At 41.2% G+C, this 13,183-nt stretch overlaps 2 protein-coding genes across 6 annotated transcripts; one reads left to right on the plus strand and one right to left on the minus strand.

Annotated features, from left to right (window-relative positions):
* Positions 1–1,231: 1,231 nt before the first annotated feature.
* On the minus strand, positions 1,232–6,563 carry r3hcc1l (R3H domain and coiled-coil containing 1-like). The gene is made up of 7 exons (XM_014967589.2): positions 6,380–6,563; positions 5,716–6,187; positions 4,521–4,708; positions 3,841–3,911; positions 3,376–3,471; positions 2,735–2,875; positions 1,232–1,958 (listed from the first exon to the last, which is right to left on the minus strand). Exons 2-7 carry the CDS (start codon positions 6,169–6,171, stop codon positions 1,906–1,908), a joined length of 1,005 nt encoding a protein of 334 aa, XP_014823075.2. The 5' UTR covers positions 6,172–6,187; positions 6,380–6,563; the 3' UTR covers positions 1,232–1,905.
* A 1,120-nt stretch (positions 6,564–7,683) lies between these two features.
* Positions 7,684–12,763, plus strand: crtac1a (cartilage acidic protein 1a). Of its 5 annotated transcripts, none has more exons than XR_001414708.2 (14): positions 7,684–7,819; positions 8,291–8,496; positions 8,588–8,784; positions 8,868–9,004; positions 9,091–9,247; positions 9,344–9,478; positions 9,644–9,780; positions 9,873–10,009; positions 10,132–10,214; positions 10,342–10,442; positions 10,525–10,693; positions 11,150–11,345; positions 11,469–11,508; positions 11,602–11,820. XR_001414708.2 is itself a non-coding variant. In XM_014967577.2 (14 exons), exons 2-14 carry the CDS (start codon positions 8,300–8,302, stop codon positions 12,432–12,434), a joined length of 1,755 nt encoding a protein of 584 aa, XP_014823063.2. In that variant the 5' UTR covers positions 7,684–7,819; positions 8,291–8,299; the 3' UTR covers positions 12,435–12,763. The 5 variants fall into 5 exon arrangements, 3 of the variants coding, with proteins under 3 accessions (XP_014823063.2, XP_014823064.2, XP_014823065.2); XR_001414707.2 differs by having other exon boundaries at positions 11,605–11,820; XM_014967577.2 differs by lacking the exon at positions 11,602–11,820 and adding an exon at positions 12,316–12,763 and having other exon boundaries at positions 11,150–11,295.
* The last annotated feature ends 420 nt before the right edge of the window (positions 12,764–13,183 follow it).

Genomic DNA, 13,183 nt, shown 5'->3' on the forward strand with positions numbered 1-13,183 from the left:
GATTATTCTCTTATGCAAAAACGTCCCTCAACATGAATTCCTGTGAGCTCATTTAGAGCAATGTTTTTTTTTTTTAGAGGAACATATAATGATGCCTTCTCAGTTGCTGCTGCTTTTAATTTAGCTCTCCAAGCGCAACGTGGCACAGAGTCTCTGTCACTCTCAGGCCGCAACCAAAATAAATTTCTCATACAAGTTTTGCGCTGACCTGATAAGAAGCTTCGCAGGGGGACTGAAGTCCGTGTTATGAATGAACATTGACTGAAAGCAACATGATCAGCTTTTTTTTTTTTCCAAATTATTTACATTCAGGACAAGACGTTAGATCGATTTCCTAAACTTTCGACTACACTCAATATTTGGTTTTAGTATAAAGGGGAGAAGATCTACAGCTCTGAATGCACCTTTCCTGGTCAAACATGGCGTGATTTCTGGCAGGAGACGGGAGCAAGCTGCAGTGCCACATGGTCTGTGGTCCGCTGGGTGAAACCGCAGAGGAGGTGTCTGTCTGCATCTGCCAGAATACCCTCCTGTTCTTGAGATGTGTGTGAGTGTGTATGCACTCAGAAGGAAGCTCAGTGAAGAGAGCTAAGCCTGAATTAGAGGGCTGAATCTCAAAGTGTCATGTTAGAGAAGGCTTGGCGCTTTAAAAAAAAAAAAAATCTAGTCCAAATTTTCCAGGAATAAATTGTTATATCGCCTTTTGCAAAATAGTCTACACCCCATTAGACCCCTTCATAATCTGTCATAATATAGCCACAAAGCTTAATGTGATTTTCTATTTTTTTAATAAACATTTTTATTAATGATTTTCTATTTTTAATGGAGCAACAAAAAGTAGCAATTGCTCCTAATTTTGTAGCTCAAACATATTTAGTTCAACATTCTTTACAAATGAAATCCTAAAACAAGACGGGTGCATATAAAATTTTAACCCAAAGGCAAGGCTGGTAGAGACGGCCATTATTTGCAGCTATAATTATAGAAAGAATGAGGTTCTTCAAAATATAGACTCATGGGGGTTGAACTGATTAAACGCCACACTTATAAGATTTTTACTTGTGGAACAAAAGTTTGAAAAGCAACTTTGCTCCCTTTATTGTCTTTGATAGGGACAATGCACATTAATTAACATTTTTTGTTAATTAGCCTAAAAGGCTGCTTGTCATCTGTTGTCCCTCTTTCCACTTTTTCTGCATCAAATTAATTTCCTCAAACAAAAATAAAAAACTTGAGTTGGGATTGTGCTTTATTTTTACTTGTTTAGGCTGAAAGTCAAACTACTGAAACACTTTTGTATCAGAATAAAAATGCAAAAAAAGAAGAAATAATTCATTCAAACTTATAAAACAATGGAGATGAGGTCGTTAAGTCTCTTACATCCTCAATCTGATCTCTACACATGAACAACCTGCACAAACCGAACACGATGTCTATCGTTTGAAATGAAATCAACAAATGAATTTCAACAGTTAGCTGGGCTTTAGCAAACAGGACAACAACAAAAAAGATGCACGTCACATGATGTCTGAACTCAAAGTCTTGAGAGTAACGCTTGTGGTTGGCAGTGGCTGATCTGAGGCTAGTATGAGTTTAAAAATGTTAGCTACTACTGAGGAACAGAAGTAATTTAGAGTAAAAATGTGTACTTGACTCACTTAGCCAGCATCAAATTCAACGATGTCTTCATCAAAGCAACAATTAACCTCTTTTAAAACATTAAACGCTTATAAAGCCAAACATAAAAGCTTCGGATCAAATAATTTCACATCGAGTCTCAGTGCTTTAATAAAGATGAACTTGGGTACAGATGTTTGCTCCAATCATGGCCAGTTGAAAGAAAACCAGAGTTGAAGTTCAAGTAATTTTCAATAAAAAAAAATAAAAAAAAACTGTTGTGTCCATTCACTTTCCCTCCCAAGCATCTTCTCTCTGTTTTGCTGCCAGACGCTTTTGTTCTGAAAGGTAAATCAAGAAGTGCAAACATGTTACACACATGAAGACGTGGAAGCATCTATAGAAAAAAAACAAATAAAACTCCCAGAAGGTGAATCAATGATCTAAATATATATCTGCTGTTACCACAAGTAGGGATGTGAGGAGCGGGTGGCAAGACTGAGGAGCCAGCTGGAAGTAATTTTTTTATATGTGGCATCACTTTCCCAGAACATACTGTTTAACACGTGATGCTGTTTTGTACTCACATTTACTGTGCATTTACAGATCTTAAATAAAGAGCCTGGTGGTGCGCCTATGCCGAGAACAAAGAAGCTTTTTTTAGTTTGCTGCAGTCAAGACCTCTGCTTCCTGGACTGACTGCTCGTTGGGCTGCAGTTGTGGTTTTCTGTGCCTATATACTTATGTTCCCTCCATGAAGGAAAATGGCTGCTATGCTGATTATAGAGCTGCAGTGATGTGCACAGCAACTGATGGAGCTCTCTTGGCATCGGTTTGCATCTTTCCGCTCAGGTCTGTGACGACGTGCAAACAGCTCCCACTTGTGGCAGAGACCGTGCAGTGCATGTGCAGGTAAGGAAGGTGTGGGGGGGGGGGATTGCACCACATTTCAATAAATTCTCATTTCAGACCTTGGCTGGGCTTTCTGTCTGACGCTCAGACATTCTGTCAGAAGCTTTAACAGCTATTTTTATGATACTAATAAAACAAAAACCTTCCATTTAAAACTTAAGCAGCACAATAGGAAGATCAACTTCATGTGTTTGTGTAAATGTACCTTTTGCCTGCTGGAGTTTTTTCTTCTCTGCCTCTCGCTGCTCCTTCGTCAAGTTGCTTTTCACGCCAAGTGCTCCGATCACAAGCTTCCGAGCCAGCGCCGCGCTTGTCTGAGGTCGCTCTTTAGCAGGCAGGAGGTAGTCTTATAATAAAAACAGGGAGGTAAAATGTTTTAGCTACTCTCTCTGGGTAGATATTAACGTATTACTGTAAAAAAAAAAAAAAAAAATGCATAAAGATTTTCATTTTTAGCTCATTCCAAGAACCCAGAATCAAATGATCCGGTCTTATCCAGCTGGAATTACTGATAAAACTAAGCTGTGCATGAGTCTTCAAAGATGCTGTGTTTTTTTTTTTTGTTTGTTTTTATTCAATATTTTTAGTTGGAATGACTAATCAAGGTATCTCCAAGTTTCAGAAGATCAAATTTAAGACTCTTTTTAAGACCTTTTTTTTTAATGCCACCTTGAATGAAATGTATGATCCAACCACCCCTGTATCCAAATATAGGGGCAGCTGAGAGATTCTGCTGTATTACAATAAAACAAAGCAAAAACTAAAATTTCTGGGGTCTGTTTGTGGCTCTTGGCAGCAGATCAAAAATACTCCAGAGACATTAATGCAAAGTAAATGCAGTTGTACCTGAGCAGCTGCGGGCTTTAGCCTTGGTGGCGTTGGAGGACTTGGAAAGTGGCCTTAACTTCATCAGTGGGTGTTTAGTTCTGAGAGCTTCCCGGGCTGAAAAGTGAAAAGAAAAACAAAATAATAGAACAGCAGACCTTGTGCTCCATTTATATTACGATATTGATACACTTGATGATGTATTATATGTAGGCTCTGTGTTAATGTTCATACACACTCATGACCGTTTCCTCCCAACCTTCTCCAGAAACAAACCATTTCGTAGCCATGCGTTTAAAAGCTACGAGCTTGGACCCATGTTAATAGATTTCCTTAAAGTAGACGACGAGTAGATGACAGAAGATTACTTTTTATTTTTATACCCAAAATACCGGGGTTGAAACGGCCGAAGCTACAGACGCACAAAACGTGGTGGAGAGGGAAGGACCAGTTACGGTGCTGAGAGCGAGGCAAAGCTTCACTCACCTGCTACGGGGCTGGAGAAGAGACCCAGGGCATGCGAGTCATCAATCCACTTGATGTCGAATCCTCTCTGTCTGAAAACGCAGCCAGCAGTCACATGAATCCAGCACCGATCGCTTAATAAAAGCTGACAACCCTCAATCAAAGATGGTTCTCGCTCAGCTGATTTAAACTCTCCAATTTGAACATGAGCAAAATCTGGAGACATTTTAAATTCAACAAGATCAAGTTAGTTGTGTTGGGAACGGTTCGTACTTAAAGAATGCGTGCGATTGTGTCACTGCCAATAATAGCAATAATAAGCCAAAGATTTGGTGCAATTTAATTGGCCAACCCATGAATTTGCTCCTTTAAAAGTTTTTTTCTTCTGCCCAAACTGTCTAATGTTACTTCAGATGCATAAACACTGAAGTAAATGAAAAAATAAAAGCTATTAGAATGAGCGTCCATAAATTACCATGCAATAAAACCCATAACTTTGCGTCATGGCAGCTGGCTGAAAATAGAATGGACTCAGATTCAGGAATGTTACTCATCCAGTGAGCAAGAAAGGAGGCAACTGGAGCACAGCTGCGTTTGATTTTTGAGAAACTCAACAGAATTTGATTTAAACAGAGTAATTATCAAAATATTTACAGATTTTTCTATAAAAAGGTAGACAAAAGAGACGGATGCATACGTACTGGTAGCACTGAAATAACCTGAGGAGGTCTTCCGTCTTAAACTCCGTGGGGAAGTCGTAGATTTCCACAATGTGGGACAGTTCGTCCTCCGTGAGGTCAATCTCGTCTTCGTCGTCCATGTCCATGTTGTAGTAGTCAAATCTAGGTTCCTGTTTCGACTTCTTCTTTCTGCCCTCGCTCAGAGCCAGCTTGAGTGGCGAGAGACACAAGACATGAATGAAAGGAGACACAAATGTGCCTCTCCAACTGTGTCAATGTTTGAACAATCTCTGAGCTGATTGGAGGTGAAGTTGAGTTTAGGAACAGTGTAGGTTTTTCTTTAATACTTCCCTCATTATTGTGGAAAGCAGCAGTACCTCTAGTAGCTGAAATGATCCTCAGCAGGATGAATCCACCACTACGCCAGATAATTGATGCAGCACTATTGAAAGCTCAGTCTATGTTTACTGGCTTCCACTTTAGAACGAGTGTGAGGTCTACTGGTTCCTTGGCAAACAGCTTCCCCTCTTCTAAAGGTAACAATTTAGGTTAGATGGCTAAAAGCCTGAGCACACTTTGGTGTTCCAACAGGACACCAATCACAAACACAGCAAAACTGGTTTGGGAATTGACGAGTCGGGTTTCTTAAAGCCCTGATCTCAGCTCTATCAAGATTTTATAGACTAGCCGCTTCTAGAAAAATCAACCAATTTAAATGAGCTCTTCCATTTCTGACTAGAATATAGATGAAATATCTCTAAAAAAACAATGATGTTGTTAATGATGTAGTCATGATGGTAGGTTTCCCAACTCTGGTCCTCAAGGCACACATCCCTGCATGTTTTCCTGCTTCAATACACCTGATTCATCTGACTGTATCGGGTGTGTGCATGTTTATTTTTTTACAATAATTGATGGTTTTAGCGACATGTCTGTAGGATTTCTTGCCAACATGCCAACGCCTGTTGACAGTTCAGCAAACGCCTGTTAATCAGCCATCAACTGAATCAGTAGGGCTGAAGCAAGGAAACGCCTAAAACATGCAGGGCAAAGTGAGTTCAGGACCAGGGCTGGGAAACTCTGCTCCAAGTAACTAAATATTAGTGGGGGTTCTTATGCATTTGAGGTTCCCACCAAAAACGGTATGCACAATATGATGGAGAGCATGAATGCTGATTAGGAGTCAGAGGTGCTAAAGCCCACAAACAGCTCTCACCTCTTCCAGTAGATGTGGATCTAAACAGTCTCCTTCATCATTGAACAAAGTTTCCCAGCTATCCTCGTTCTCATCTTGAGGGCATGCTGGTTCCTGTTGAGAGGAAGCTTCAGCCTCTGCCTGCCCATTAGCCATCGCCTGCTCGTCCTGCAGCCTCTCCTCCTCCTGCACATCGCAGCTTTGAGCGTCTGCGCCTCCTGCTGCTGCTGCTGCTGCGGTGTTGGCCTTGTCCTTCCTATTTTTGGCGTTCTTTCGAGCCTTGTCTGTATATCGAGGTTTGGGTCTTGGTTTGTCCTCTCCCTGAGTGGGAGTTTTGTCTTTAGCGGCCTGGCGTCGCTGTTTGGGGACGTACAGAGCCTGGTTGGGCCTCTTTGACTGACAGGCATCCGTCGATGTCTGCTGGCTTGGAGCGCAGGCTTCCTTTTGCTCCGATTCTTTTGGCTTTTCCGCCTCCATGTTTAAATTCAAATATCTAAAAATTGCAGTAAGCAGAGATAATTACACTCACAGCTACGTAATAAATGAGAACTATTTTCGAAATCTTAAAATCAGTGTATTAGAGTTTACATCACTTAAAAGGTAATCTTACTCGATACATTTAGCTAATTTCGCTAAAATATACTTATTTCATTCAAACCTGAGACATATTTTCGCTTTAGCTTACCCGTGTTTGGTTTGTTTAGCAACAGAATTTGTCGCGTTCTATGACGAAAGCCCCGTCAACAGCAAAGCATTATGGGAGGCGTAGTTCTCTACGCACCTAAACCAACCTTACAACGACTAGCAGCGTTGATGCATATCGAGATGGAAAGTCAGACATACATGAACTATCTTAATAGGCCGATGTTTCTGTTATTTTGACAAAAGACAAGCAAATATTTATCTTTATATAAATTGCAAGTCAAATAAACGTGATTGGGTGCGCACCATTTTTATGCCCGCTGAGGAAACGGTGTGGCAAGCTGGATTGGTGGTGTTGGTTTGCACATAATCTCAAATTCCGCATTAGCTCATGTAGGTAAACAACCCGGATGCACATTTACTGGAGGGGTTTTTTTTTCCAGTCACAACGCTCATATTATCAAATATTCTTACGGTTTTGTTTGATTGGTTTTCTTTGTTAGCCAAGACAAAAAAAAAAAAAAAAAAAAAAAAAAAAAACGTTTTAAATTAATACTAGTGAATTTGCACAATATTTAATACAGACTTGATAATAGCCAGAACCTAATCTCTGGCCATATATGTTTCATTTTTCATTAGATTGTTTATGGTAAATGAGTTAACAAACTCAGATTGAACCAAATGGTAGTAGTGGTATACATTAAGGTGTTCAACAGTGCTGTGTGGTTACATTTTAATCTAGTATAAAGTGTTAGATTATAACGTCCTGCAATGTTTTTCACTGCAAGACACTGAACTCACGGTCATGTTCATCAAACCAGTAGACCTTACCTAACCATAAGAAGGGTACACTGTAGTAAAAAAGGATGGATCTTATGATATCTGACTGAATCTACAAGACATTTTGTCCACACTGAGAAAGGTTTGTGTACAAAACCACAGTGAATCAGCAGTTTCTGACACGCTCTTTAGCAGTGTCTCTGGTACAAACACCAACACTATATTTGTCATTTGAATACCCCTTCTCTCCTATTCTTTCATTTTGAACTGAAGCTAGTCATCTGCATCACATCTACATGCCTCAGTGTATGTGATTGGTGGATTCACTGTTTGTGCTAGCAAGCAATAGAACAGCTGTACCTATAAAAGTGGCCAGTGAGCGCATATTAAACCCATCCACTCGCTCCGCTTTCTCGTCGCTTTCAAATGAATCGTCTCCCGGCTGACAGTTAAGGAACGTACCCGGGGTCCAAACGTCTCGCCCACAAAAATACGGGACACCCATTGGACAAACATAATTTACTCTTCAGAAACGTGCTCTATGATTGGTCAGATTTGCAAACGTTACACAAGATGTTTCATAAATGTTAAATGTTGCAGTTGTGTAAGGTGCATAGCGCTGATCACGTTTGATGAAACAGAGTTGTGAACATACAGCTCACTGCAGGGGGAGTACATTTGTGCATCTCTATTCACTGACGCGGTAAGAGAGTAGCAGAGTATTTGCTTCGTTTGAACAGAAATGCACAGCTTTGTTATGACTAAATTATTTTATAATTTTGTTTCATTTTTTTTATTCCATTCACTCAATAATACAATTGAATCAATGATGTAACAACTACAAGAAATCATGAATGCAAAGCTGCAGAAAGATGTGTAAACTTATATCTGTCAGTTTCATGGATGCTTTTCTTCTTTCTTCATAATTTGTACTTGTTTGGTTGAATTTATTGCATAAAATCACAAGACAACACATGGATCTTTGTAATTGTAATGTCACAAAATGTGGACTAAGTGGCGCTCTATTAATTCTGTTAATCTCATACTGCTAAAAATACTGTTTGACAATTAATCAAATCTAATCTAATATAACTTGTTAAATTTATCCCAATAAAGCAATAGAATCACTCATTTTAAACTGAGCTGCATTAACCAGCTTCCTTCTTTCTGACAGGTTTTAGTGATGTTGGGTTCATTTGTGCTGCTCCTCCTGCTCATGGTGTGGCATCGGTCCGATGGCCAGAACTCTGGGCCTATGTTCCAGGTCGTAACACAGACCATGCTGCCGCCTGACAGCGTTCACAACCCCACACAGCTCAACTACGGCATGGCTGTGACGGATGTGGACGGTGATGGAGACCTAGAAGTGGTGGTTGCAGGGTACGTGGTAATATTTGTAGAGATAGGTGTGGTGATGGGAGAATGTCACTTGAGTACAACAAACATCTGATATGTTCTCTCTTTCTCTCAGATACAACGGTCCGAATCTGGTGCTGAAGTACAACCGCACCCAGAACAAGCTGGTAAACATCGCCCTCGACAACAGTGACTCCCCATACTATGCACTCAGGGACAGGGCAGGAAATGCTATTGGAGTGACGGCCTGCGATGTGGACGGAGATGGACGTGAAGAGATCTATTTCCTCAACACCAACAACGCCTACTCTGGTAAACGTGACTTCCCGAACACAACCAAACTCAGCAAATGCAAATTTTCTGCAAATATATTTACTCAATGACTGTCTGTGCAGGACGGGCTACATATTCAGACAAGCTCTTCAAGTTTCGCAACGGTCGCTATGAAGATCTGCTCGGCGACGAACTCAATGTCCGCCGGGGCGTCGCCAATCAAATGGCTGGACGTTCAGTTGCTTGTGTCGACAGAAAGGTCTTTTTCTCAGGGATTCTCTGTGGTTTTCATCTGTTGTTTTTTATTAAAAGAAATGTTCCACTCAACCTGATGGGGCTTTCCAGGGAACAGGTCGGTACTCCATCTACGTGGCGAACTACGCCCAAGGAAGGGTCGGTCCACACGCCCTCTTAGAAATGGACGAGAGCGCCAGTGACGTGTCCAACGGAGTCATTGCCCTCTCCGACGTCGCTGCTCAGGCTGGAGTCAACAAGTTGACAGGTGAGGGAGGAAACTGCAAAGCCAGAGCATGCCACTTCTTATGAAGTTGATCCTAACCAGAGCTGAAAGCTTCACGGCAGTCTCCGCACTCTTCAGGTGGTCGCGGTGTGGTTGTTGGACCAATCCTCAACCAGATGAGGTCTGACGTGTTCTGCGACAACGAGAACGGCGCCAACTTCCTGTTCAAGAACAATGGAGATGGGACTTTTGTGGACATGGCTCAGCAGGCGGGTAAGAAAAAAAACTTGAAAGAGAAGGAAATGAAATTGAACCTGATGGGTATAAAACAATATTTCCTGCATTTTATGCTTTTCAGCTTTTGTTTTGACACTTCAGCCTTTTCCCCTATTAAAAAAGGGCCAATATTCTTCAATTTTGTTGTTTCCTTGAGTAAAGGTGTGGAGGACCGAGCCCAGCACGGCAGGGGAGTAGCTCTGGCTGACTTCAACGGTGACGGAAAGACGGACATTGTCTACGGCAACTGGAATGGCCCACACAGACTCTACCTTCAGACCAATAACTTCAACTTCCGTGTAAGTAAAAAAAAAAAAGGGACAACATTTGGAAAAATCTTTAAGATCTTGGCTCATACAAAGTTGAGACTTTATATATTTTTTGAGGACAGGACATTGCCGGGGGAAATTTTGCTTCTCCGTCCCCTATCCGCACCGTCATTGCTGCAGACTTTGATAATGACAAGGAGCTGGAGGTGTTCTTTAACAACATTGCCTACAGAGGAGACGCACCAAACAGACTGTTCAGGTTACATTTCAAGATTTTCACAAATACAACGCATAATCATACTTATTTAGCAATTCGGAGGTAAGCTGTGATGTTTTGGGGGTTTTAATCGGTTGTTTTTAGCAGTTTGTGGTTATCTGCAGGGTGTCAAGAAGAGTTCATGCAGACCCTTCGATCGATCAGCTTGAAGTGGGAGATGCTGCGGAGCCGCAGGGGCGAGGAACAGGTCGGTTGTCTTGGATTTCAGATTTGACGTCCATTTCTGAGCGATACACGAGATAAACTGCAGCTACATGCCAGATAAGGTCAGTACAGTTTAAAAAGAAAAAAAAAGGAGTCTGTGTGTTTGACAGGTGGAACTGTGACGGACCTGGATGGGGACGGACAGCTGGATCTGCTGCTGGCTCATGGGGAGAGCGCCCAGCAGCCAATCTCAGTCTTTAAGGTCAAACAGGTGTGTGTCTTTTGCACGTTCGTTCCTTTCTGGCCTGAAGCGGCTCACCGTCAGGCTGACAGTCAATTCTCCTTGCCGTCAGGGTGCGTCCAACAGTTGGCTGCGGGTCATTCCTCGTACCCAGTTTGGGGCGTTTGCTCGTGGTGCCAAGGTTACCGTCTTCACCGCTCAGAGTGGGTCTCTCACACGCATCATCGACGGAGGCTCAGGGTACCTGTGTGAGATGGAGCCTGTCGCCCACTTTGGATTAGGTACACTGCTGAAAATGTTGACCAGGAAGATCTCGAGTACACAATTGTAGCAATTCCTGTGAACGAAATACAGTATCCAAGCAAATATGTTGGTTTTATTAGTGTAGGTGCATTGACCACGGTACCGTTAGCGCTGCTGTTCTACCGATGCTCTCCCGTCGTGCACACGAGTTTCAACCAAACTGCTTAAACTCGCCAGAATTTAAAAGAGAAAATTGATCAATATTCCTTGTTGCTGAAATTAAAGGCCAAGCATTGAGTGTCTTAATGTTCTGCAAGAAGCAGAACTAAAAGCTTTTTTTGAGCTGCTGTATCCACCCGTCTTGGCTTGAAGTCTGGGATCAGGCTAAAGCAGCTAGCATAACTGTTTCCTTTAACTTTGTGGTTTAATTTCTGGTTAAGTGATGCTCAACGTTTTTTATTTTTTATTTTATTTTAAACACATGTAACTTACAGGAACAGACGAGGCGAAAGTCCTGGAGGTCTCCTGGCCGGACGGCACCACCATGACTCGGGCCCTTGAGGCTGGAGAAAGGAACTCTGTGGTGGAAGTAGCCTACCCCCGAGACGGAGACGCATCTGTGCTCGCCAACGACACGCAGGTACACGGCACCGACGCACGGCACGACTTGTGAACATGTGTAGCTCTTCTGTAAGTGAATTTAAGAATTTAACCAACACTTCTCGGTCTCTTCCACTTTAATTTGTCGTCATTCATAAAACTGCCTTAGTAGAACAGGATGAGGAAAAATCCATTTTGTCTTGATTTTTTTAGTGTGGGAACGGCTTTACTGTCAGGAATGGGCGTTGTGAAGGTGAGTCGAATAAACACAAAAATACTGAAAATATTTTTAGATATTAATCTGTTTTATTTTTTATTTTACATTCTACTTTTTTGTTTGTTTCAGCAGGTATTTGAGGAAAATCTCATGAAAAACCATTAAAGGTTGACGTACCAGAGAGAGTGTGGCTTTGAGTTCTTTCCCTGTGGATCTGTGCTTTTGGAGAAGACCATCTTGTTTTCTTACTCTATGAGTAGTTTTATTGTTTTAATTTCCCTCATTTTCACTAACTTCTTATTTTTACTTCTTCTAAAAAGCTGTTAAATAAAGTGCTATATTTCACTACGTTGGGTCAGATTATCATTTTGTGGAATCCCAGTGTGTCTGTCTTTTTTTTTGTTTTTATTTTTTTTGCTTCTTGCAAAGCCTTGAAAAGCTCTTTACATGCCTTAAACCTTCCCACTTTGTCTGATTACAACTTCGAAGTAAATCAACACAACAGATAACTTAATGGTTAAGTAGAAGCAAAATAGAAAATATTTTTCAAAATTTTTAATAAAAAAAAAAAATCTGGAAAGTGCGCCAGGGCTTTAAATACCTTTAGCGTTCAGTATGCTTTGGTAACAGCTGGAAACAAAAGCTTAAACATTTAGTATGTTAGCTTTTTAGCTGCAAGAGAACAAAACAAGGCCAGTGCAAATGCGGTTGATGTTTTGCTTAGAAAATTGAGTTCCTTTAGTCCACTCTGTCCACTTTTCAGACTTTTGTCTCCATTCCATATTGGTATGTCACCCTTTCATTGTTTCTGTTGTTCTCTGCTGTTTCTCTCCATCCACGCAGCGTTAGCATCTTTTCACTATGGCCTCCGCTCTTCAGTGGCCTCCTCTGAAGCGTCCCGTTGTGACACATTTTCACTTGTGTGTGTCACGGTGCTGTTTGCGCTGGCAGATCTGAGGTGAGAGTTGTTTACAGACATCTGACAGCATAGTTTTCATCAAGCTCCACACGCCGGGGACCAAAGAGCGACTGAAAAGACTGAAAAAGGCTCACAGTCTTTGACATCCTGCTGCCCGGGTGTTACCGTTTTGTTTCGGCTGAGATGACTGCATGCGGAAACTGTGACCTGTTCTTTCCTGAAGGTTTTGGTGGCGTGTAACGAGTGGTGGGAGACATAAACGCACACAGCGAACTTCGCATCAACAGTTTGTCACAAGTTTAAAGTATCAAAGCATGTATTGAGAGTAAATCAGATCAAACAGATTAAAGGTGCAATATAGCTAACTAATAATACTTTCAGTTCTTTACATTTGTCACTGATCTACTCATTATGAAAGTGTTTTTTCACCTGATTAATGCAAGACAGATTAGATTAAGAGGAAAAAACAACAGTATTGGTTAATAATGGGTGATATATTTCTTATAGCTCATAAAATGTGCCTGTAAAGCTAAAGTAGATCAAGTTGTTTTTGCACATACTGATGGACAGAGTCAAAGATGACGAGGGGAAAACACTGCTGGGTGAGCTGTTTTAGTAAAAACATGTAACAGAAGAGACCATGTTGTTGTGCTCAGATTTACTTTGAATTGGAAACTCATTTTTTTCTGGCTGGTGAATAATGAGATTATGAGATTTACCTCAAGATTGTGGATCAATTTGTGACTCGATGAACATCATGTACTGCTTTTTTTTGTTTGTTTTTTAGAACCT

Source organism: Poecilia mexicana, unplaced genomic scaffold (assembly GCF_051168715.1).
Source record: "Poecilia mexicana isolate PSO_F unplaced genomic scaffold, ASM5116871v1 scaffold_1, whole genome shotgun sequence".
Lineage (NCBI taxonomy): Eukaryota > Metazoa > Chordata > Actinopteri > Cyprinodontiformes > Poeciliidae > Poecilia > Poecilia mexicana.

What these genes read in the sequence shown, in the direction of transcription:
- r3hcc1l (XM_014967589.2), bottom strand. Translation starts at nt 6,171, where the DNA reads ATGGAGGCGGAAAAGCCAAAAGAATCGGAGCAAAAGGAAGCCTGCGCT. An exon ending in TAAAGCCCGCAGCTGCTCAG is followed by an intron (nt 2,876 to 3,375) that starts GTACAACTGCAT and finishes TTTTATTATAAG; the next exon opens with ACTACCTCCTGCCTGCTAAA. An exon ending in AAAACTCCAGCAGGCAAAAG is followed by an intron (nt 1,959 to 2,734) that starts GTACATTTACAC and finishes TTTACCTTTCAG; the next exon opens with AACAAAAGCGTCTGGCAGCA.
- crtac1a (XM_014967577.2), top strand. Translation starts at nt 8,300, where the DNA reads ATGTTGGGTTCATTTGTGCTGCTCCTCCTGCTCATGGTGTGGCATCGG. An exon ending in CCAATAACTTCAACTTCCGT is followed by an intron (nt 9,781 to 9,872) that starts GTAAGTAAAAAA and finishes TTTTGAGGACAG; the next exon opens with GACATTGCCGGGGGAAATTT. An exon ending in TGTCGCCCACTTTGGATTAG is followed by an intron (nt 10,694 to 11,149) that starts GTACACTGCTGA and finishes TGTAACTTACAG; the next exon opens with GAACAGACGAGGCGAAAGTC.